At 36.1% G+C, this 24,047-nt stretch overlaps 1 protein-coding gene across 6 annotated transcripts; it reads right to left on the minus strand.

Annotated features, from left to right (window-relative positions):
* Positions 1-9,083: 9,083 nt before the first annotated feature.
* Positions 9,084-18,381, minus strand: LOC144562663 (uncharacterized). Of its 6 annotated transcripts, none has more exons than XM_078311885.1 (13): positions 18,240-18,381; positions 15,417-15,530; positions 14,263-14,395; positions 13,762-13,926; positions 13,504-13,635; positions 12,960-13,267; positions 12,533-12,643; positions 12,020-12,233; positions 11,200-11,491; positions 10,596-10,764; positions 10,040-10,279; positions 9,659-9,793; positions 9,084-9,420 (listed from the first exon to the last, which is right to left on the minus strand). In XM_078311885.1, exons 3-13 carry the CDS (start codon positions 14,387-14,389, stop codon positions 9,289-9,291), a joined length of 2,025 nt encoding a protein of 674 aa, XP_078168011.1. In that variant the 5' UTR covers positions 14,390-14,395; positions 15,417-15,530; positions 18,240-18,381; the 3' UTR covers positions 9,084-9,288. The 6 variants fall into 6 exon arrangements, with proteins under 6 accessions (XP_078168011.1, XP_078168009.1, XP_078168012.1 ...); XM_078311883.1 differs by lacking the exon at positions 18,240-18,381 and adding an exon at positions 16,217-16,456; XM_078311886.1 differs by lacking the exon at positions 18,240-18,381 and adding an exon at positions 16,113-16,128.
* Between the last annotated feature and the right edge of the window lie 5,666 nt (positions 18,382-24,047).

Here is a 24,047-nt window from a genome sequence, read left to right on the forward strand (position 1 = left end):
CAATTCACCCATCATGCTCATCTCGAATTCACTACTCATAAGAGAAGAAAATTCCTCGGCAAGTGCCGCATTAGGTGAACCAAAAATTATATCATCTACATAAATTTGCACTACCAATAGTGATCCATCTCTCTTCTTGGTGAAAAGAGTTGTATCATTTTTGCCTCTAATGAATTCATTGTCAATTAGAAAGGAACTTAACCTGCCATACCATGCCCTAGGTGCTTGTTTGAGTCCATAGAGTGCTTTGGTGAGTCTATACACATGATTAGGAAATGTTGGATCAACAAAGCCTTGAGGTTGATTAACATACACCTCCTCATCTATGAATCCATTCAAGAATGCACTTTTAACATCCATTTGAAATAGTTTGAAATTTTTGTTTGAGGCATATGCTAAAAGCATTCTAATGGATTCAAGACGAGCTACGGGTGCAAAGGTTTCTTCAAAGTCAATACCCTCTTGTTGTTTGTACCCTTGAGCTACCAACCTAGCTTTGTTGCGAATTACATTTCCATCTTCATCCTTTTTATTTCTAAAGACCCATTTGGTTCCAATAATCATTCTATCATTTGGCTTAGGTACAAGTTCCCAAACTTTGTTCCTTTCAAATTGAGCAAGTTCATCTTGCATGGCACAAATCCAATTTGGGTCTACATTTGCATCTTTAAAATTTTTAGGTTCTATATGAGATACAAATGCACAATGACCAATCATTTGATTTAATTCGAATCTTGTTTTACCCCTTTCCCTAGGATCACCAATTACATTAGAAAGAGGATGAGAAGATACTTCCCTTAGGTCTTGAGGAATTTGATATTCAATTCGTGAAGGTTGTATCTCTTCGGTTTGCATTCCTTCAACTATTGGATCCATCTCATTATTGGTTGCATCTTCAATTATTTGATCCGTTTCAATAATGTTGGTTGTATCCATTTCGGGTTGAGTTTGCTCGGGTTGATTCTCAATTGTGTCGGTTCTTGTCTCAACTTCATCTTGATCAAGAATTGACACTTCAACACCTACAATCTCAATACCTTTCTCGACCTTGTGATTAGCATTTTCATCAAATTTAACATGCACGGATTCAATTACAATTCTTTGAGATGGAATGTAAATTCTATAGGCTTTACTTGAATTTGAATACCCTACAAACATTCCCTCAATTGATTTAGAATCAAATTTAGTTACTTTGGGAGATTCATCAAGAACAAAGCATTTTGAACCAAATACTCTAAAATGAGATATCTTAGGCTTGTACCCTTTCCATAGCTCATATGGTATTTTATTCAATATGGTCCTTATGCTTACGCGATTTACCACGTAGCATGCCGTATTTTCCGCCTTAGCCCACAAGTGTTTAGGTAAGGAGTATTCGTTTAGTATGGTTCGGGCAAGCTCAACTAAGGTTCGGTTCTTCCTCTCAACTACCCCATTTTGTTGAGGTGTGCGAGGAGCCGAATACTCATGTTTGTATCCCCTTTTAGAGCAAAGTTGATCAAATTTTGCATTTTCAAATTCCCCCCCATGGTCGCTTCTAATTCTAATGATTTTTGACCTCTTTTCATTTTCAACACGTTTGCAAAATTCAATGAAGTTGCTAATTGCATCATCCTTGTGTTGTAGGAATAAAACCCAAGTAAAGCGACTATAGTCATCTACAATTACATATGCGTATTTCTTTTTGGCCAAACTTGGTACACTAATTGGTCCAAATAAATCCATATGTAACAATTGCAAAGGTTGATCGGTTGAAACCATGTCTTTGGATCTAAAACTACTCTTGGTTTGTTTACCTTGAACACATGCATCACATAATCCTTCAAGTTCTAATTTATATGTTGGTAAACCACGCACAAGGTCTAGTTTGATCAATTTTTTAATGGTATCAATTGAAACATGACCTAACCTACGATGCCATAACCATGATCCACTAGATACGACACTTAGACAAGTTTCACCGGAATCAAAATGAGTAAAATACAAGTAATAAACATTTTTCTTTCGTTTACCCGAATAGATTAGAGCATCATCCGAAGATCTAACTATGTGACAAGCATTAGCATCAAATTTGGCATAGTATCCCGAATCACATAACTTACTTACACTAAGTAAGTTATAGTCTAATCCATCAACAAGATATACATTGGATATGGTCAAGTGTTGGTTACCAATTGAGCCTATACCAATAATAGAGTTCTTTATTTGATTGTTTCCAAAGGTAACCGTACCTCCATCATATGGTTCTAAGAATTTAAAATTAGATTTGTCACCGGTCATATGGTGTGAGCATCCACTATCAATGATCCAAGCACTTTCCTTTTGAGATGAAATCAAACACACCTACAAAGTATATATTAGTTATTATTGAGTTAGTAACTAACATATACCTTGTTTTTAATCTCCCCCTTTATGTTTCGCAATTACAAAATTTTAGGGGAGATTAAGTGTGAACCTAAGCTAGAATAGATTTAGGAACCCAAACAACACTATGTTTGTTGTTTACATTCCTAAATCCACATTCTAAGGAAGTGTGGCCAAGTTTACAACAATAGTTGCACATTGTAGTTGATTGCTTTAGTGTAGTAGAACCTTGTTTGAGAATGGATTGGTACTTCACTTCATACAAACTACTCTTATTACTATCATGTGACCTATTTGCAACTTTAGATGCAACACTCTTGATTTTGTTAGAATTAAATCTATTGTGATGTTGGGGAACATCTCTAGCTAAACCATTTCTTTGAGTTTGGTTTTGTAAAACACTGTTATTTTTGAATTCATAAAACCATCCATCGGGTCCTTTGAAATATGTTTTGTTTGACCCCTTTGGATTAAGAGTGTCCCTCTCACTATCTTTAGAGGCATTCTTGTTCTTGGAATTTCTTTTATTGTACTTGTACCTAAATGCATAGTTTGGTTGTTTAGCATTTGAGGCATGAGAAGACTTCAATTTTGATGACTCATTGTTCAAAGGAGTTAGACCATTTTTAGTAAAAAATTGATAATTTGAGTATTGTTCACAATTAAACTTTAGTTTGGTATTTGAAATACTTGAAGTTTGAGAATGTTCCCCTTTTTCTTTAGGGCCTTGCATGTGATTAGATTTAAGTGATGATTTACCCTTCTCAAATCCAAGACCAACTCTATCATTTTTATAATAGGATTGATCATTTATCAACTTGCTCACATAGTAGGGATCTAGACTAGTGACTTTTAATAATTCACTAGGAGATCTCAATGTCCGGATTTCGGTTTCCAAAGTTTGAACTTTAACTTTTAAAATGCCTATTTCACCTAAGTGTGATGCTTTTAATTTTTTATTTTCAAGTTCTAGCATGTCATTTTTAGCAATTAATTTTTGGATAATACCTTCCTTCTCAACCAAGGTTCTATTAGACTCATCAAGGAGTGATTTCAACCTAGATTCATTATCATCGTGCATTAGAATTTCATTATTGAAAGTGCTTGCATCATTGGTGTCTAACCGATTTATACTCAAGTCATTATTGGTCTCATTTGTGATGATACAATTTTCAATATCAATTTCACCACTATATTCTTCACCACCTTCATTTACAAATTCAAGTTCGGTCTCATAACCATCAAGACTAAGAGTTGAATGTACCTCACTAGCAAAGTTTGTTGAGGTGTTGATCCCTTCATCTCCCTCCTTGGCATTCCTTGATTTAACAAGCTCCATGAGAAAGTTGATGGTTGTTTCATCGGTGATGTTCTTGCTAGCTATAATTGAGTCTATATCAATTTTCGAGGGATCTTCATCTACACTTGCCATCAATGCAAGGTTGATCTCCTCTTCATTCTCCGATTCCGTGTCGGATTGTTCCGTCTCACTATCCGAGAACAAAGCTTGCATAGCTTTGGCCTTCTTATTCTTATACCCATCATACTTTTGTCTTGGTTTTTGATCTTGTTGTGTTTCGCCATCCGTATTCTTCAATTGTGGAAATAGCTTGAAACATGTTTGAATGGAATGCCCTTCTCTATGGCATGCGAAACACATTACCCTTTTGTTCTTCTCTTCTCATTCCTTGTTGTATTTTCTTTCAAAGTCAAGCATTCCTTGAAACATCTTGGATAAGAGAAGAGCATCCTTGGATGTTTCATGATCAATTTTGTTGATAAATTGATCATTTGAGAGACGGGTGTTTGAGGAGCTTGGAAAGTTACGGTTTTGTGCCGGAAAAGCTACGGTTTTGGATTTTGAGCTTTGCTTCAAATCACCGGATTGTCGAAGTTTTTCTTCAAAACTTCTAAAATGGGCATAGAGGTCATCCGGTGTGAATGTGTCGTGCGTGCCTTGGATTGCTTCTAGAGCACTCACCAATCCGGACCATCTATCCCTCATGAGCATCACTCTCAATAGCTTTCCTACAATTTTATTGTTAGAAAGTGGTTCTCCCAATTCGGTAAACTCATTTTGGATATGCATAAGTCTATTATACATATCCTCAATGCTTTCACCATCTTCAACCTTAAAGGTTTCAAATTTTGCTTCTAAACCGGTTATTTTGGTTCGTTTGATTTAGGTATTTCCTTCATACCGGTTTACAAGAGCATCCCACATTTCTTTTGCACTTGATGCACTCCCAAAGAGTGAGGCTACCGATTCACTAACCAAATTGAATATGGCATTGGTTGCTAGGTCATTGTCTTTCTTGGTTTGTTTGGAATCGACGGTCTCAATTTTGGCATCGGTTGAACCCTCGGTAGCTACACTTGTGTATGTTGGTGTATACCCGTTTTCAACAACATACCATACCTCAAGGATATTCAAGTAATTAATCATGGTTTTCTTCCAATGCATGAAGTTTTTGGTAGTAGTACCAAAAATTAGGGGTTCTTTCACGGATCTATAGGGTGTCATTTGTCAAGTTGATCTAATCTCCAATTAAGTGTGTCTTAATTCGAGTAACTTGCTCTGATACCACTTTGTTACACTTAGGGGCACCTCTAATTGCTCAAAAACTGAAATTAAATTGCAACTGAAAGTAAAGAAATAAGTTTAGAGAAATTTGACACGCGGGGTGATAACGGAGTTCGGCAAAACAAAGGCCTATGTCTCCGGGGCTTCGCAACCTTGTGAGGTGCGCCTTCCTATTACCCAATACGAAAGGATTACAACTTGTGAACCGTTGAGCCCTTACACACCAAGCGGGAAGTCAAACGGCCAACTCAAAGAGATGAGAACAAGGTCTCGATTGTCTAGGAACACAAGAGAAACACTCAATAGATCACTCTAACCTAATCTATAACAAGATTAGTGAAGTAGGTTTGAGGTTACTTGAGGGATTTTGAAGTTTTAAGCTCTCACAACAATGGAGTATGCTAAGCTCTCAGAAAATTGCTTTTAGAATAATTAGGGTCGGCTCAGATGATTTGAAAGTGATCCCTTTAGTCTATTTATAGTGGTAGCTCAAAAATGAGCTGTTTGACATAAAACGTTACCAACGTTTTATTCAAATGCGATTTAGGGTTTTAATTCTCTGACAGCTTAGTAAAACGTTACTTAACGTTTTATGAACGTTACAACGTTTTATGAACGTTACAACGTTTTATGAACGTTACAACGTTTTATGAACGTTACAACGTTTTATGAACGTTACAACGTTTTATGAACGTTACAACGTTTTATGAACGTTACAACGTTTTATGAACGTTACAACGTTTCTAGTTTGTACTGAACAGCTGTACTTCAGTTGTTCTGTATCTGTTAAACGTTACAACGTTTGTCAACCGTTATGACGTTTGTAAAACGTCACAACAGTTGTATAACGTTATAACGTTATAACTTGATTCTTCTTTTGATAATTTTGAAGCTTCTGATCATTATAAAACGTTACCAATGTTTTGAAAACGTTCATAACGTTTTATCTCAATTTAATCAACCTCATACATACTTTACCAAGTTTTTGATTTTACAATTAGTATTCTTGATAAAAGTCTTCGTGATTTCTTCAGTCCAAGCTTATTATATCGCAGTTCTTACTCTTCTTGGACCTATAAGTTCTCAAAATAGAAGAAATCGTAAAATTCAATAATTGTATGTTTTTGCAAATTAGTCAAATAGACGTAAAAGATTATTGTACGAACAACAGTAAGTACTATCTACTTAATTTTATTATCACTTTAATATTGTCAAGTTTCTTGCCTTTCTAATTAATTGTACTTGTATAATGTCGCACACTAAGTCGAAAGTCGATTGGAGCCAGTGTTTCAGCTTAGAGTACGACTGGGCTCGACATCCGGAGCAGCACTTATGGAGTCCGCCATCTCCTGAGTCATTGCCTACTGGTCCCAGGGATTTGAGATATGCCGTCTGGTACCAGAGATGGGGCATGTCATTAGTCTACCTTACGGGCCTTTATGGCGACATCCTTCGACGTAGACTGATGGATGACTCATCTAGGTTTTACATGCCTTGGGGTCCAATCAATGCTCACGTGGTAAATATAACTGAAACCTACTTTAATTAAAAATTGCAAATTTTAATTACACTTATTATTGTCATAATCATGAAAATATGTTGTGTGCAATTATTGACAGCTATGAGAGGAGTTGGACACAGCCTGGTGTGCATGGCGAGGGATGCTTGGCGAGCGATAGGATGCAATATGCTCCAGCACTCTGCATCAATTGTGGAGAGAGGCGGTTGGGACGGCCGCCTCGTTGGCATGCTGCACGATGCTGGGAGAACATCAATTGGTGGGAGATAAAGTCGACACCGCGAGATCTGAATTATTAGCGAGTCCCTGTCTACGACGATGAGATGCCGCCACCTCCTACAGGTGATTACAAGTTAATATTCAAAGTATGACATACACAATCATTTTATTTTCCTCGAATTCTTTGATCTAACTAAGTTAACTTTAAATTACGCAAATGATGACTCAGGTTGGGCGTTCCACAATTGGGTGTTGACTACCCAAGGATGAGATGCTTATAGAAATAAGCATGGAGTTCCAGTAGAGATTGGCCCGGTAAGTCGAGCTTTCTATTATTTATAGCACAGTTCTTTGTATGTAGCAAATCTAACATTATTTAAATTTAGGATGGAGCACCTCGTTGGCAAGCCGATCCTGATTTTAGCATGGATGAGATACCCCCAGGAGATACAGATGCGGGCGTGCTTAGCTCTCACAGACCACGATATGGAGTTACGATGGAGCATGACTACGAGGCTGGTGGGAGTGCATCTCAGATTGTAGATGGCTTTGCCTCTGCATTATTTGGAACACCGCTTCCTGCCACGTATCCACCAAGCTGGGAGCAAGATCCGTGGGAGATGCGTACACAGCCGGCCGATGCAGAATCAGTTGGTCCATTTGATCCATGGGCTGCCGGTGCAGATATGCATGCCAGAGAGGGTCCGGGAGAGTTTGGCCAGACTTTTGATGGATAGTGTCACACCCCGCGGCCACGGGTCGTAACAGTCCCCCGCCGTAAGCATACAACGCCGTGTATGCTTACAAGGCAATTAACAATTCAAACAAAACAACAAGTAATATAAAGCAAGTTTCTAATATATAATCAGAGTACACAGTCTGGACAGAAATTAATACATCAAAAGTATCTCATCCGGATACCAACCATGAGGCCTACCCTAAATCTATACAACAAAACATATCTAGGGTCATGTATTGGTAAGCTACTAAGGCCTACTAAGGGTCATCTATACAACAAAAGTATCGCATCTGTTATAGGATACCTCACAAAGTAAGGTCTACCCCCCACCCCACCCCTTTGTGTGTCAATCCGTGTAGCCAATTCTATTTCATACCAGTTGGGATTTACAGCAGTCTTTTTGTATACTAATTGCTTAAGTTCATGAAATGTGGTACTTTCATTAACCTGGAAACCAAATGCGACATCTTTCGTGTAATACACGCCGTCTGCACCTTTAATAACATTGCCGCCCGTATACAGTGCAACTAACATTTTTCCTTCACAACCTACATTTAAAAAGTAATTAAATAAGGATTACAGGATAATCGATTGATTGTAACTAGCAATTAAACCTAATTACGACAGTAATTTGATATGATACGAAGCAATAAGTTGATTTTTTTAATTAAAAAAATAAGTTTTTAGTAAGAATAAGTTTTTAGTAAGGATTAGTTGACTTTTTCAGTTCTTATTTTTTAAATTTTAAAGAAAAAATTGAGGAATCACACAATCAAATTTTTATTTAACCCTAACTAATTCGATTTGAATGCTTTGTTTTCTTTTTTCTTTAATGGATAAAAACAAAATCAAAATTTTCTACTTTATTAATTCAATCAAGTTTTTAGTAAGAAAATGATATAATCATATGTAATATTTTTTTTTAATCAAAGTTCTCAATTTTTAATTTTTAATATTAAAATTTAAATACTACTGATACAGTGAAACCCTAATTCTGAATTTCGCATTCAATCGCTAAATAATTACCTCAATCTCGAATTCAATCGCGAATTCTAATCCATAATTCAATCACATTTAACTATAAACTCTAATCCCGAATTCAATTACAAATTCAATCAAATCGAATCAAAAACTTATCCGAAGAGGCTGGAGGAGTCGCCGCGAGGAGGCGGGGGAGTGGCAGCGAGATAAAGGCCGGAGGAGAGGCATAACAGTGAAGGAGCAGAGGCAGCCTAGGGTTTTCTTTTTTCTCTTTTTTTGGTTTTCTGGCGGAGGCAGTAAACAGAGGCTTCACAATAATTGAAGGAAGAGAGAGAGAGAGAGTGTTCACGGGACAAATAATTGGCGGAGGCCAGGCGGTCTGAGTAGGCTTGAAAAAAACCCAGAACGGTGGTTATTTTTGTAATTTTTTTTTTTTGGGTATTAAAAAAAATGGCCGAATACTCAATCGATTAAAAAAGAGTAAAGAATGCTGGCAAGAATTCACTTGCTCATACAAGTTTTATGAGTTAACTAATAAATCCCGCTTTAAATTAAGCAAACTTGAACTGATAAAATTAGGCAAAGTCCTCGGAATAATTTTTTATCTAAGAAATTTGAATTTGAGCATCAAGTATAGTTCTTTAAAATCCTTGTATTGGTTAATGTTGTTCTTTATAAAATGGCCCCCAAACTCATCCACAAAATGAAAAGAGCAATTATTTAAAAAAAATCACGAAATTAACAAAGAAATATACGCATACATCCTATTTATACGCAGACATTCCTCTACTCATAGATCCTATCATATGCTCTATAATAAAAACTAAAAAAGGGGGGAATTGCCAAAACTTTTAGCCTTGTATATTTGAGCCGCAAGATAATTTACTGAACCGAATCAATCAGCCGTGTGACGATTCCAACAGCCACTGTGTTCCCATTTGCACGCAAGAACACCCTCCCCAAAGCCTTACATTTGGAGAACTCTTGCACACAGACTGCTCCATCTAGAACCACCTAATAAAGAAAAAGAAAACAAGCAAACTAATGATTTTAGGCAAATCTCAAATTATAATATTACTGTATTATTCAGGTGGTATTAAAAAATTTCACACATACTTCCTCTTATTACATAATACTTCATCCAGATTCACTAAAGGCCCACATGGTATAATGTGATGTATGTACCCTATTTCTTGGTGTGACCCAAATGAGAAAGTTTAATAGTAGGCCTACGAGGTGATATGAGACTTACCTCTACGACTGCACTCTGTTTGGCTTTGAGAAAACGTGGTGAAGATTTATATGCTTTTCCTGTCTTCTGATCTAGAAGAGAGACTATCTTTGCTATTCTTGCCGCCTCCTTAGCATGATGTATATGGAACTCCACCTACAGAAATGAAAACCTTTTACCAAAATGTCACTTTTATGCAAATCTCCCTAATGAATTGGGTCACTAGTGGGGTCAGCTATCAAGAAAAACAATTGAGGGAGGTCAATTGACACCAATATCTACAAACTCGGCCACTTTTCTTTTTCTCTCAGATCCTCTTTTTGTAACCTAAAATTAGCAAAAACCTGTCTTTCCTTATTTTGTTTAGATGGTGCAAAACACAAATATTTCTTTAGCACAGACCTGGGAACCAATTAAGATGGGGACAGCTACATCCAAGACCAGTATTTTCAATTCCAAGCGGGCTGCCGTAGGAACAGGGAAATCTGGGTGGCAGATGACCCCACCAGGCATGAGTTTACTCGAATCAACGCCATGTAATATAACAGCAACATTGTCTCCTGCTCTAGCGACACTACACACATTTGAATCTTGCTCAATTGACCGCACTGTGGCAGGTTGACATCCTGGCATAACTACAACCTGAAGAAAGGAAGCAAACAGAGAAGGAATAAATCAACAAATGCAAGACAAAAATTAATTTAAAAACCCAAAAGCACATTTAGATAAACAGGACATTACTGGTCCACCCGGGCAAGCCAATGTTATGGTTCAGTATATACCTGTACTGGTAATGACTGCTGCTAGTAATGGTATCTGTAGAGAAAATGTTGATGTAATAACAGAACAGGGTAGAGTAAAAGTAAAACCCAGGGTTTCCAATTGTGCAATGAAATCTCATGGATACAATAGCGTCAAGAATAGCAACATGCTATACAACATTTTCATTAAATTGCACCTTTGAACCAGCTCTTATAGCTCCAGTTTCTAGCTTTCCACATGCTGCCACCTGTCCCATTAATTGTGTTCTGATGACATCACAAATTGGCATTATCAGAGGCTTCGAGACATCTCTTGAAGGAGGTTGGAGAGAGTCTATAGCTTCCAGTAGACATTTTCCTTGATACCTGAAAGTGAAATTTATTTATTTTATTGTCAAGCAGCAAGGACTGACCAGCAGTCAACAGAGCATCTGTTAGTTAGATTATAGAAAGCAGGGTTTCACAGGTACCTCCTAAATGTATCAAAAACTACCATGTATGCAACACCTAACGTTAAAAAAAAAATAAACAAAAATAAAAATACTCCTGCTTAACATAGGAAAAAAAGCATGTTTTTTTTGTTCTCGATTTCTTTGAAGTTCGAGAAGGTGCACAATAGGACTAAACAGCCCGTTCATTAGCTAATTTAGATAAATTTTGATGAAACAAGAAAAGCAGATGTATCAGGTATTCTCATCTACCATGACGCCCAGGCCCACAGTACTTGAAGAAAGTTCTCAAGCACACCCACAAATTTTCCTCTAAAGAAAATAATAAATTATATAAAATGTCAGCACTTACCAGCTAGTCAAACGAGCATCAGTAGCAGGTACTATCAAGTTTTCATTTTCCATAGCACTAAGTGGGACCCATGCGACGGAGGAATCCCTGAAGCCACAAGATCGGAGGAAGACACCAAGCTGGGCCTTGATGAAGTCATATCTCTGCTTGGAGTACCCAACAACATCCATTTTGTTGATCGCAATGATGAGTTGGTCAACGCCGAAGCTCCTAACAAGCTGTGCATGCTCTTTGGTCTGCCCCACGCCGGCAACTCCCGGTACCTGACCATCCATGCCAGCTTCAAAAGAACCTACCAAGAAAAAGAAAAATAAAATAAAAGAAAAGAACCAAAAGTTATAACAATTTATCAAGGCTGCCATACCAACCGATTTGTATGGCGATTGGAACCCAACATCATCATTGGAATTCGGTTCTAGGCTACAATATCACGAAAAAAAAAATACAGATTCTAGATAGCCAATTTAGCCAAATAGAACAAATAGAAAAAACAAGTTTTTGATAATAGTAGATATTCAATTAAGTCCCAACATAAAAGAATCCATGAAAACCCACAAAAAGTATAAAATTGCAACTGATGTTGTCCTGTACCAACTGGCACATACTTAAACTAAATTGCTTGGCACAGCAGGAACAGCATCAAGATTCCATAGAGCAACCCTTAATCTAATACATTACAAAAGAAGAAATAACAAGATTAGGTTCTAGGCATTAGAAATGTGTTGCTGGAATTGGTTATTAGTAACTAAGACTCGGCATCTAAGATTCTGTCCACAGGGATGTATCAGCCAATGACCTGATGCAAGAATGAGAACCTTACCTATACACGCATCAACCACAAGAATTGCCGCATCAGCCTGTGTTGCACCAGATATCATATTCGGGACAAAATCTTTATGGCCAGGTGAATCAAGTACAACAACACGGTACTTGCTCGACTCAAAATAGGCAACTGCCACAGTCATGGTAACACCTCTCTCTCTCTCTTCGGCACTCTCATCCATTGCCCAAGCATATGCAAACGACCCTTTTCCCTGCCATGGGCAAAGAATAATACATTCCAAGTTTTTATTAATTTTAGAAAGGAGTACTTTATGTACAGGTTTCTTTAATTTCTGGTAAATTTGCAGCCAAATGTAGTTGAAAAAGGTATATAGTATTGCAACAAAGGATTATCAAGTCAATCCAACCCACATAAAATTTTGTATTCCTTTTGTTTAGAAGTTCCAAATTTGCTGTTCTTTTGGATATTAAATCACTGGAGTTAAAAACAAGTCTAACAGAGTTCACACAACACATGAAAATAAATGTATAATAGTTCACAGCTACCAACCTTTTCTTTAGCCTCTTTCTCATTTTTATGCATCTCTCTCTTTGAAATCTTTCCCAACAGATGAAGCAGTCTCCCAGACAAAGTCGATTTGCCAGAATCAACATGACCAACCTAAAAAATGTTCTTCAAAATTTTTAAATCATTCAAACACAGTGTTTTAAAGCAAATATCAACATAAAAGCCTGTTCATTTCTACACTGTCTTGTAACCTAACTGGCATTGTATTGTTTGTTTACATGGCCAAAACACTAAGTCTTAAAGTAAACCACCAGCCTACCCATAACCCATCTAATTGCAAATGAAGATTAAAATGTAGAGCTAACCACAATGGCACAACTATATGATTTCCGGGTATAGCTTAATCCTGCATGGGCTAGCAGTGGACCAGTAGAAAATATAAACAGATGATAAGAACATCAGAACTTACTATTGCAAGGTTTAGCTGCCTTAAAGCTTCGTTATCCTGGTCAAGTTGTATCCACTTGTCAGGCTTATATTGTCCATCTGAAATAGGTGTTGAGGCACTGGGCCGGTCCCTGTCCAAATTTATCTGGCATAGACTGGAAGCTATGACTTCTGATGAATCCTTTGTAGTCGCCAAGGTGTCACTCAGATTCTCCTGCAGCTTATGATTACTGGAAAGTGTATCAGATGGTTGTGACAATTTCTTTTCTTGTGGGAGAATGGCAATTGTTTCAACTTTTTGTGCTGTCGACGTGGAGTGCAATGTGTTGCCTATCAGGAAAAAAGTATGGTCAAATCGAAGTACAATTACATTATTACAACATTTTCTAGAAAGGAAAAAAAATAAAGAGTCCCCGGTATATGTAAGAAGCTAATTGCTAAGTACAGCTCAGAGAATTTATCCCATGCTTTTTTAATGCTTCAATACAGTGCAAAAGAAAAATGGTATGTTTCAGTTTGTAAATAATCTCAAATATTCTATAGAAGTGAAATTCCAACAACAATACCTCGCTCGTAAGACCTACTAGCCTTTTCATAAGAATCAGCTGAGGTCAGCTCCTTAGCAGCAACTTTGACTGGCATTTTTCCAGGTTGAGTGTTTGCCATTGTAGACATGGAACCAGCAGCGGTGTCATTGCCTAAAGAAGAACACAACAAATAACATGTTTATGGTTTAGCACCAACTGAGCTCTGATATTCCTCATTAAGAAACAAAAAAAAAGCAACAACTTGTCTGTAATATCAACTTTAATTAATCAACACACCGATTCCATTAGCTTCCTTCCCAGATTTAACAAAGGATTCTTTAAACACACCACATATCTCACAGACAACCATACTCTCCTCATTATCAAAGGTGCAAATCGAACAACTCCAAACAATAGGTTTCCTTGCTGTTTCTTTTGCCACTGGCAACTTCTGCGAAGAGACTGTTTAACAAGAGGAAAAATAATGAGGAGTGAGTTTGTATCTTTATGTGGTTGCTTTGAAGCAAATTAAGCAAATAATATAGACATGATCTAACATTTTCAATTTAATATTCCAGTGGCAATTTCTTGTTTACATTGTTCTAGATCACACTGTTTTCTTTTATGTGCACAATATAACAGTGTTACCAAGGACAGCCACCTCTTAGTACCCAAGCAACTCCTGACTGGTGTGCCAATTTTTCATTTAATCTGAAGTTTGTGTTTCTTTTCCTTCCGCTAAAATATATATGGAACAAATATAGCGTAAGATAATTTGTAAACAACTAAATAGCCTACTGTTTCCTTTCATATCATGATTACTTCTGTGTGCATCTTCACTATCATTGTAATCATCATAATAATCGTCATAACCATCATCATAATCATCATCATATCCATGTGCATGACCAACTTTGCGAGGCATTTTTACCTACAAACCACAAAGATATATGTAATAACTTGTACAAGAACAGGTCTTATTTTCTGCACCAAGAACAAGTGATTGTTGTTCATCAACATCGATTATTATTGCGAATGGATCTAGTGTTGTTGAGTGTATCAATTGCTTCATGTGGAAACTTACACATGCCAAACTATTTTCATTTTCAAGTTTCAATCATGCTCTATTCTAAGCATCCTTTTTTTGCGGCTTTTACTTTCCCAAAGATAACAAGTACTAAACAATATTTATACCATACAAGTTCCCATTTCTTTACAATTTTGTGCAGTTGGACCCCCTAGTATGAATTCTTACCATGAAAAATTAAACAATAAAAAGCCCTAGTTAAAAAGATACATACACATTCAGAAAACAGAAACATGAAGCAATTTTTATGCTCTATAACCCTCATTATTTTATATTCTGTTTGCTAAAATATTGTGAATATGATAGAGATTTAATAGCGAAAGCACTTGAGTACTTTTGGTCACCTCCATTATATTAAATATGCCATTTACCCTTCAAAAACTTTTTGATACGCTTTCCTTTTCCATATTGTTTCTTACATTTTCTTAATTTAACTTCTTGTGAGCACAATTAAAGTACATGATGTAAATTATCCTGTTGAAACTAATTGTTCATCCCTATAGCAAACAAATATGCTCAATAGGTTTTGATGCTTTTTTACATTTCTTCACAAGTAACTGAAAATTGCAAGTTGAAGGATATGGCCCTGATTTGATGTTGATTGTATATAGGATAATAAATAACCTATGTAGAAGATTGAACTTGTAAAATTCCAATAGTCACTTCAAAAAGAAGATTGAAATACAAATTGGATTTAGCCATTTTTTAGAACTATATTGTGCTAAAATAACAGAAATCAATCCCCTTGGATAATATTACCTAGCAGCAAACCCCGTGCAATGACTGTCTACATCATGGATCCAATAACATTACTGAATCTTAGTTTGTTACACGGCATATAACTTTCCAAAAATAATGCAATTACCTTGCACCCAGGTGCAAATCTGAACAGGTATAGGTGAGTAATGTCAGAGAAAGTTCATTAAGCACATCCAGAAAAGAGAGAGGCTTAAACAAGACAAGGAGTGATGGTCCACGTCTGGAAAAAAGAAAGAAATAATATTAGTTAGAAACAACGCACTAGTAACAGCACTGGTATATCCAAAAAAATCCCTATATTTTGCACCATAAACTCTGAAATTTGGTAGTATATGTGCTCAGGGCCTAAATGTGTAATTATGCCCATTCCATTCCTCCATGTGCATCTTTATGTCATGCTAATCTGGATATTCAGCAGACGAGCCGATACATTATACATTGCTTAACTGCTTTAAGCTCAAATTGGGTTGCTATAGTATGTCTAGCTAATTACTACCATGAAGTGCTACCAACAAAGCAAAATTTGTTCTCTAGCTTAAAATTAAAAAGGTACGAAATCTTCCGATTCCCTTATTAATAAGCCCTTCCCTCCTCACCTCACCTCACCTCAATTGCTAACAACCTTCCTATGATTCCCTAACGGAGACTCTGTATGAGACCTCGTCAACGAATCACCTACCTAGAACTGGTTTTAGTACTTGCAAGTAGGGGTATTAGCATGTTTCAATACCAGTACTGGTACTGGTTCAGTGGTACCATTTATTACTCGTTCAAAGTTGAGAGAGAGAGAGAGTACTGATACTTGGTTACTTTTGCTTGAAATTCTGCACACACACACACACACACAGACACAAACAAACACACATGTTTTCGAGAGATTGTGTCGAGAAAGGTAATGCTGATTACCAGTACATATCTGGATACGTGCCAGTACAACTTTTTTATTCTGATTTCTTTCTTGAGTCTATAGGTGAAAGCCTATCTGTGCCAAGTCGACTCGTGAGGGAAGGGAGAAGGGGGAGGCTCTGTGATTAGTTGCGGCGATTTAATTTGGAAGGTGAGAGAGCTTTGATCAATTGCTGGCCGGGCAAAGAGATAATACTATAATAGGAAAGCCTAGAGGCTAGAGGTTTATTTTTTTTTTCTCTGAAGGAAAGAGGCTGTATAAATTCACAGTTCACACTTCATACTTCATACTTCATGCCAATACGTACTCCAGAGAACTCATGACACTGGGCCTTAGATAAGATACGGGCCTTAGTCCTTAGGCCTTGGGCTTTGTTATAACTTATAATCATCCTTTTTTCACAAATATAATAGATTACAATAATTATGGAGGGACCGGTCACTTGTCATAGAAATCTCAAGAAATATATTAATGCTACAAAATCAAGTCAATGGAGGGAGCATTGTTCTACGGATCTTCATATTTTGAAATCGTTGCATAATTCGTTCATCATCTACCTCATCAAACAACTCATTCTCAACGTAAGTAACCAAACAACCATTCAAAAATTGATCTCCCATTGAATTCCTTATTCGGTTTTTCACATAATTCATCGCCGAAAATACCCTTTCAACACTAGCAAAAATTAGAGTTACCTTACTAATTGGTCCACATGAGAAAAAGAAAATGAGCTGTCCTCATTTAAACAATTCAATTGCTGGTCTGATATATATAGGAATATGCTAGCATGTTATGCATAGCATAGAGCCCCTCCATGCAACGGCTCGGATTTCGAGTTTTCAAAATCCTAACGGTCGATCCGAAACGTTCATCTTGTTCTCCATGTTAATATGTGTTTGGAGACCAAATTTTACATTTTTTGGAATTTTTTTACTATTTCTTTAGAATTATTGAAAATCGCTGTTTTTTTATGGTCCAGATTTGCTGAAAACAGGGATTTTCAATAAATCTAAAGAAATAGTAAAAAAATTCCAAAAAATGTAAAATTTGGTCTCCAAACACATATTAATACGGAGAACAAGATGAACGGTTCGGATCGACTGTTAGGATTTTGAAAACTCAAAATCCAAGCCGTTGCATGGAGAGGCTCTATGCTATGCATAGCATGCTAGCATATTCCTATATATATATATATATATAGAGAGAGAGAGAGAGAGAGTAAGACTACCATGCTTTGCAAATTAAAGTGGATGTTTTAATTTGTGCTCATATCTCCTGTTTCAAAGTTCAAATAGTCAATCCGAACTTCTCAACATGTTCTTCATATTGAAATGTGCTTGGAGATCAAATTTTACATTTTTTTTGAAAATTTTTACTATTTTTTTAGAATTTTTCAAAATCAGTGTTTTTTTTAATTTTATATTATTTAATGAAAAACACTGATTTTGAAAAATTCTAAAAAAGTAGTAAAAAATTTCCAAAAAATGTAAAATTTGGCCTCCAAGGACATTTCAATATGAAGAACATGTTGAGAAGTTCGGATTGACTATTTGAACTTTGAAACTAGAGATATGAGCACAATTTAAAACAACCACTTTAATTTGCAAAGCATGGTATCCTTACTATATATATATATATATATTTGTTTTTAAGAGTTTCTTTGAAGAAATTATGGATTTAAGCTTACCTTTGGTACTGTTATGTACTAGTGGTTAAGAACCTCTGAACTTGGCAATTCAAATTTTGCTTGGCTTAGGAAAGATTTAAAAATGGTGGATGTGAATCGATTTGTCACTGTGTGATTTAGTCAACGAAAGATTTCACTTATTATAAATATAAAATAGAACACTTTCATGGAACATTTTTTTCTTTTCATAAAAGCATGATCCTACTTAAATATCTACTTGAATTTAATTATTGATGCATAGTCCAGTTGTCCCTTAGTTTAAATTAGGCCTCTACATTTATCATTTGGTTCATCAATTTAACCATTCTTTGCTTCTCATTCTTAGTTTTAAGTACCTTATAACGAGCAAGGGTTTTGAGCCAATCAACAGTAGTGCAGTACTAAAGAGGAAAAGCCCGGATCCTTCTTCTTCTTCGGAGGCAACGGTCCTTCTTCTTCGCGCAGGCGCAGGCGCAGGCGGAGGCGACGGTCCTTTTCTTTTCTTTTCTCTTTTCTCGCGATACTACGCGCTGGCGCTGCCTGGGTTCTGCTAGCGAAGGGTTGTTGCATAGTATTTTTTTTTTAATTGATCTGGGCTTCTTTGCATTCTGGGCTCTGGAATAGGCAAGCCTAATCTGGGTAGGCAAAGCCATAAATTAAGTCCGGTTCACAGAAAAAAGAAAAAAGAAAGAAAGAATTTTAAGAGATAGACAAGAGTAGTACACGAGTCTGCATCGTCTGCAACTCTGCATTAACTCAAAAGAGTATCGTTTGAGTTAATGTATCTCGGCCGTCGGACTATAAATAGAGTTCGAGTCGGTTCCCGTCTATACCGCAAGGACCCTTCAATATTAAAGTAAGATTTAATCTGTACAAATCTTAAAGTTGATTAGACGGTCCACATATATTAACTCAAAAGATTGTTTTTTGAGTTAATGTAGAGGATACGCATTCGAGCAGTGGTGTGTAACTGTGTACTTCAAGTCACTTCTTTTATAATTGCATTAACGGTCTTAGACCTCGTTACACAGAAGCAAACACAGCGCATGATAATACAATTCTAACCTCCAAAAAGAATGTGCTTTTACAAATAAGTACAATGAATAAATAATTCACTTCTCTTAATTACTTAAATACAAAAATGCATTTTTTAAGCTCCATTCTGTACAATTTTTCACTACAGTAAATCGAAAAAAAAAAAAATAGAATGACGGCTAAGGGTTCGTTTTTCAGCTCTGCTACTCATCATTCTAAGAAATCTCAAGGAAAGTTAAAAACAGCAAATTCTTTCTCCTAGTTCTACAAGCCTACGAGGAATAGCTCTATAAGATTGCATAAACTTTTCATTCCATGAATAAGTGAAACGTGATATAATTACTGAACTCAAATTTAATAATATAAGCCTCATTTACATTGGATTGACCCACATCAACACCGAATTATATTGCCTACTAACCACTTGTCTCAGGTCACTTGGGCAAATTCTCACAAAGGGAAAGTCACAGTTTAGGGTCTTTGTGAGAATGAGTGAGTTTGTCAAAAAGAAAATGATAAGGCCTCGATTGAAACAAGATTGCCCCAATTAAACCTGAATATATATATCTTACCAGCTACATGAACTTATAAACAATACCTTGATTGAACCTAATTAATTAAGAGCTTGATGGGGCAATCACGGATCTAACTCTTCCAACTAAGCAATTAAGCATCCATTCCATTTTATTCAATTCTTATTGGAGGTCGTACTCTAACTGTAACAAATATCTTCTCTTCTTTAACACGGGACCCATCAGGTGTATATACCGGCATTCTCTCTATTTTTGAAGCAGGCGTCCCTGGTGTCCTTGCCATCCCCATTTATCTTAATTGGAAAACCAATTTGGAATCTAAGAGAAAACCTGTTAAAATCCCAAAGCAAAGGATCATGATTCAGGTGTGTAATGTATTTCAGATTTCAGTAGATGGGGATGAATGCAAACTTGCAAACCTAATATCTGTAATATGGAGTAGAACTAGGGTGTTCTTAAGCTCACCAAATACTTTGGTGAGCTTAACTCCAAAACTCATCAAATCGGTTTCAAATGACGAATTTGAACTGTTAGAATCCACCTATTTTACGTGTGATGCGTCTACATGTGAAATTTTTAAACATTCAAATTAGTTTAGTATAAAGTCAATCGGTCAAAATTAGAAGGTTAATAAATTAATTTTAGTGCATTCATTTTTTGAATGTTTTTTGACCGCTCGACTTTATACTAAATTAATTCAAATGTTTAAAATTTTCACATGTAGACTCATCACTCGTAAGGTAGGTGAATTTTAACGTTCGGATTTGTTATTTGAAACAGGTTTGAAAAATTATGGAGTTAAGCTCACCAAACACTTTGGTGAGCTTTAAGAACACCCTAGTTCTACTCAATATGTAAGGTTTAAAATGATAAAATTTTGATTCGCAAGTTCATACAATTGCTGCTCAAAGGTCTTAGATTGTTAAGCGTATACATAAGCTAAACCGTGATTTAGGTAACCTGAAATTGCCTAGAGGGGTGTGAACCGTGGTCGGCCACTGGACGGGAGAGAGAAGCAGAGAGAAAGGAGGCCACGTGTGAGCTGATGAAAGAAAAGGAGGTCGAAGATTCGCAGGTGAGAGAGACTGAGAGAGAGGCGCAGGCTGCGGGTCGGCAGGTGACAGGCACAGCAGTCGGGGGAATATGAGAGAGAGAGGCAGTGTGCGGGGAAGAAAGATACTTCAAAGAGGAAAAGAAGCAACAATACTGAGATCTGGATTGGGAAAGATGTTACTTTCTCTCCTTGAATCTGAACTCCGAATAATCAAGATCAAATTTGGAAGAAAATTGGAAGAATTCCAAAAATGAAATACAAATTTTCATGCTATATCATGGATGGACCCCATACACCCATACTTCAGAGTCGATGTTTCGAGTGCAGCAGTGAGTTAATCAGTGGTGGGTCTCCACTCTCCAGGGTGATTTGTGGGTTGTGGCGATTGATCGGACGATTGCGCCTCCAGGGTGTAGTAAAAAAGTTTTGAATTCCTTTCCCATTTTATTCAGTTCTTAAAAAAAGTTTCGAGAACAGTTTCAAACGATTGAAGATCTGATGATTCAGTGGAAATTTTCAAATTCAGAAGTTACATGAAACATGTTTTGATTTTTCTTTTTTTTTTCTTTTTTTGAATTTCTTTAACCATTTGTAAATCTGTCAAAGGACTATTTCTCAAAGTCTTTGAAAATTGAAACTACGTAATTAATTGCGGTTAATAAAATAGAAGCATGACTCCTATTTTTACTATAAAAAAAAGTGTTTCTCACTTCCCCTTGAGAATCTCTACAGGTTCGGTTGTATGAACTTTCATGTGGCATTAATGTTGAATTCCTAAATTAGGAATAATGATGATGCATGATTTGAGGCGATAGATTGAATACGGAAATAAATCTTGAAATAACAGGTGTCTGTTATTCTGATTCCAATCGTTGATCGATCGCACATGAATTATTTTTATTAAAATTTGCACAAAAAAAATTAAATAGTTGAGATCGGAATAACATACTTCTGTTATTCCTTTTGAAAAACAGCAGATTTATTTCCACTGAATTCATGGTTTTGGAAATTAGTAGCTCTTCACAAAGCATCCGGACCGTTCGATTTTAATCTAACTGTTCGGAAACCGATTTTCTAATTAATAGCATTAAAAAATAAATTTTAAATACATGGCTCGGTTCCCTAAAATTTCCAAAACTAACATGGAACGGAACGGTTCATCTCGGCTGTCAGGCCGAAATGAACCATACTGGCCAATTTTTTTTTTTTTTTTTTTTAATTTTATTTAGAATGAATGTCTAATGGCCGGAATGATTCATAGTGAACGGCGTGGCAAAAACCATGCTGATCAATTATTTTTAGGATGAATATGCATACCGATCAACTTTTTCATCAATGTGTGTACCGGTCGAAATGATACATACTGGCCTTCGGTCTGGGATGAAACATTCTATCACTCCATGATTTCAAAAATATTATCATATATATTTAATTGAATTGAATTGTTTAAAGTTCAGCACCTGTCATATATTCATTTCTTTGCATGAGGTGCCTGTTCATATTTGTGAACACCCATATGGTTTGCGGAATTCAGATCCACCAGGGCCCGCACGGTGCTTTTATGGTCTTATTCAAATGCAAAAACCGTACGTGTGTTATTATTATTATTTTTTTTTTGAAAACTTGGTAGTAGCTACCAAAGTTCGTGAGGGGAAATCGAACTCTCGATCTTTGGGTATAACAACTCTAGGACATTTTCTTAGCCAATTGTGTTATCTCTCCTTTTTTAGCTTGGTGCTTTCAATGATGTTTTGAGATCATAGTATGGATCGCTTTTTTTTTTTGGTTAAAAGGCCGTAGACAATTTTTTTGAATTAAAAGAGTTACAAATTGGACTGTTACATAAGATTAAATTACAAGCGTCTGAGAAAACATACAGCTCTAAATAAACTAAAAACGCACAAAGAGTATGTTTATCATGTTGAAACTAAATTGGTTATCCTTGCTTAATGGAAATTATAGGAGCCTAGTGATTGTTTCCTCGGTGCGCATAATTGTCATAGTTTTATGGCAGACTACATTGGAGAAGGCACTGAATCAAACCGGATCGGGAGCAGAATCAATCGGACCGGGACAGTCACCACTCCGAAATTCTAAGAGAGGCACTGAATCAAACCAGACTGGAAACTAAATCAACCGGACCGGAACAGTCACCACTCAGAAGTCACAATAAAGAGCCGCCAGTGTGGAAGCCAGAAAAGAAAAAAAAAAGAGAAGAGAAGAAATATAACACATAATAAACGCCAACAAATAGCCAATACAAACAACAATATATAAAGTATCTATATGTACAACTCAGTCCATCCACTCTTTCATTGCCAAAAAAGGAAGAAGAACATCCAAGAAGAGAAGAAAAAGCGAATCGCTTGTCATGAAAAATAAAAACCCCCAGAAAGATGAAGTGAAGAGCTAACGCCAAATCCAAGAAGTGAAAGCACCGAAAAACGATGACCAGATTCGCTGAACGAAAGCACCTGCTCGAATGAAGACGAAGCAACAAGCGGTGACCAAATCTACTAAGCAACAAATCACCTCAGCTTCTTGAAGAAGCGGCACCGCCTCTTTCTATATTTAGATAAGTCCAGTATGTATATTGCTTTTCAAATCTCGTACAGTTAATCATTGTAGTCACTTTTATGTAGAGAATTTTTCTATTTATAGAAAATTTATAAAATAAGATAGGAGTATTTTAGTTTTCAATGCTATAAAAGATAGGTAGAAGTTTTACGGATTCAAATTTTTTTCTTCTCTTAACTCTCCATAATAACTTTTTTGTGCCAAGTCCAGAAACCAAGAAAGTTTATTTATTTATTTTTTAAATTTTATACCACTTCATTGCTTTGATAGGCAAAAGCTGAAAAATAAACTTTGGATAATAATTTTTTTACCAATCTAAAAGTTTAAATCGATAAAAGTTCTATCAATCCTTCTGTGCATCGAAAAACTGAGATAAAAAAAATATCATGTATGTATGCACCTTCTGAGTGCATGCATGTGTAATTTGCTTTGTTACTGAGCTTAGATGCGTTTCTTCTGAAAGAAAAAATAGCAACCCACAAATGCTTGTCTGCTTTTATTTCTTTTCAAAAGTATAATTGCACAACCGATATATAATTAATAACTAGTACTGTTCTAAAAGTTCGTGTCTTTTACAGTGTGTATGATTTAGAAGATAATCTGAAGACTATAAATAAAACGATTTTGCATCAAATCAAATTGAATTGGATAACTATGATTCAATAATAGTGTACAACTCTGCCAATGGGTTGAGACTTATAGCGGGCTCATCTTTCGTACATGGGCCCCCTTTAAAATCTTACAAAAACTTCAATTTTTCGTAATAACTTTTTTTTTTTTTCCGAATCTAGTTTATTTTTCCATTCATAATTCTTAGAAATCATTGTATAATTTTTCCTGCCTGGTGGCCTTATAAAATACGATATGAATTAGATAAACTGTTAAAATAATTTCACCTCTAGAAATCTCCCTCTGGCTAATAATTTTGACAATATATAAAAGAACAGAGGCAAAGCCACTCTCAA

The sequence above is a fragment of the Carex rostrata genome, chromosome 12 (genome assembly GCF_964058835.1).
Source record: "Carex rostrata chromosome 12, lpCarRost1.2, whole genome shotgun sequence".
NCBI classification, from domain to species: Eukaryota; Viridiplantae; Streptophyta; class Magnoliopsida; order Poales; family Cyperaceae; genus Carex; species Carex rostrata.

What these genes read in the sequence shown, in the direction of transcription:
- LOC144562663 (XM_078311885.1), bottom strand. Translation starts at nt 14,389, where the DNA reads ATGCCTCGCAAAGTTGGTCATGCACATGGATATGATGATGATTATGAT. An exon ending in GATGCTCGTTTGACTAGCTG is followed by an intron (nt 10,765 to 11,199) that starts GTAAGTGCTGAC and finishes TTTCACTTTCAG; the next exon opens with GTATCAAGGAAAATGTCTAC. An exon ending in CTATAAGAGCTGGTTCAAAG is followed by an intron (nt 10,280 to 10,595) that starts GTGCAATTTAAT and finishes TCCTTTCTTCAG; the next exon opens with GTTGTAGTTATGCCAGGATG.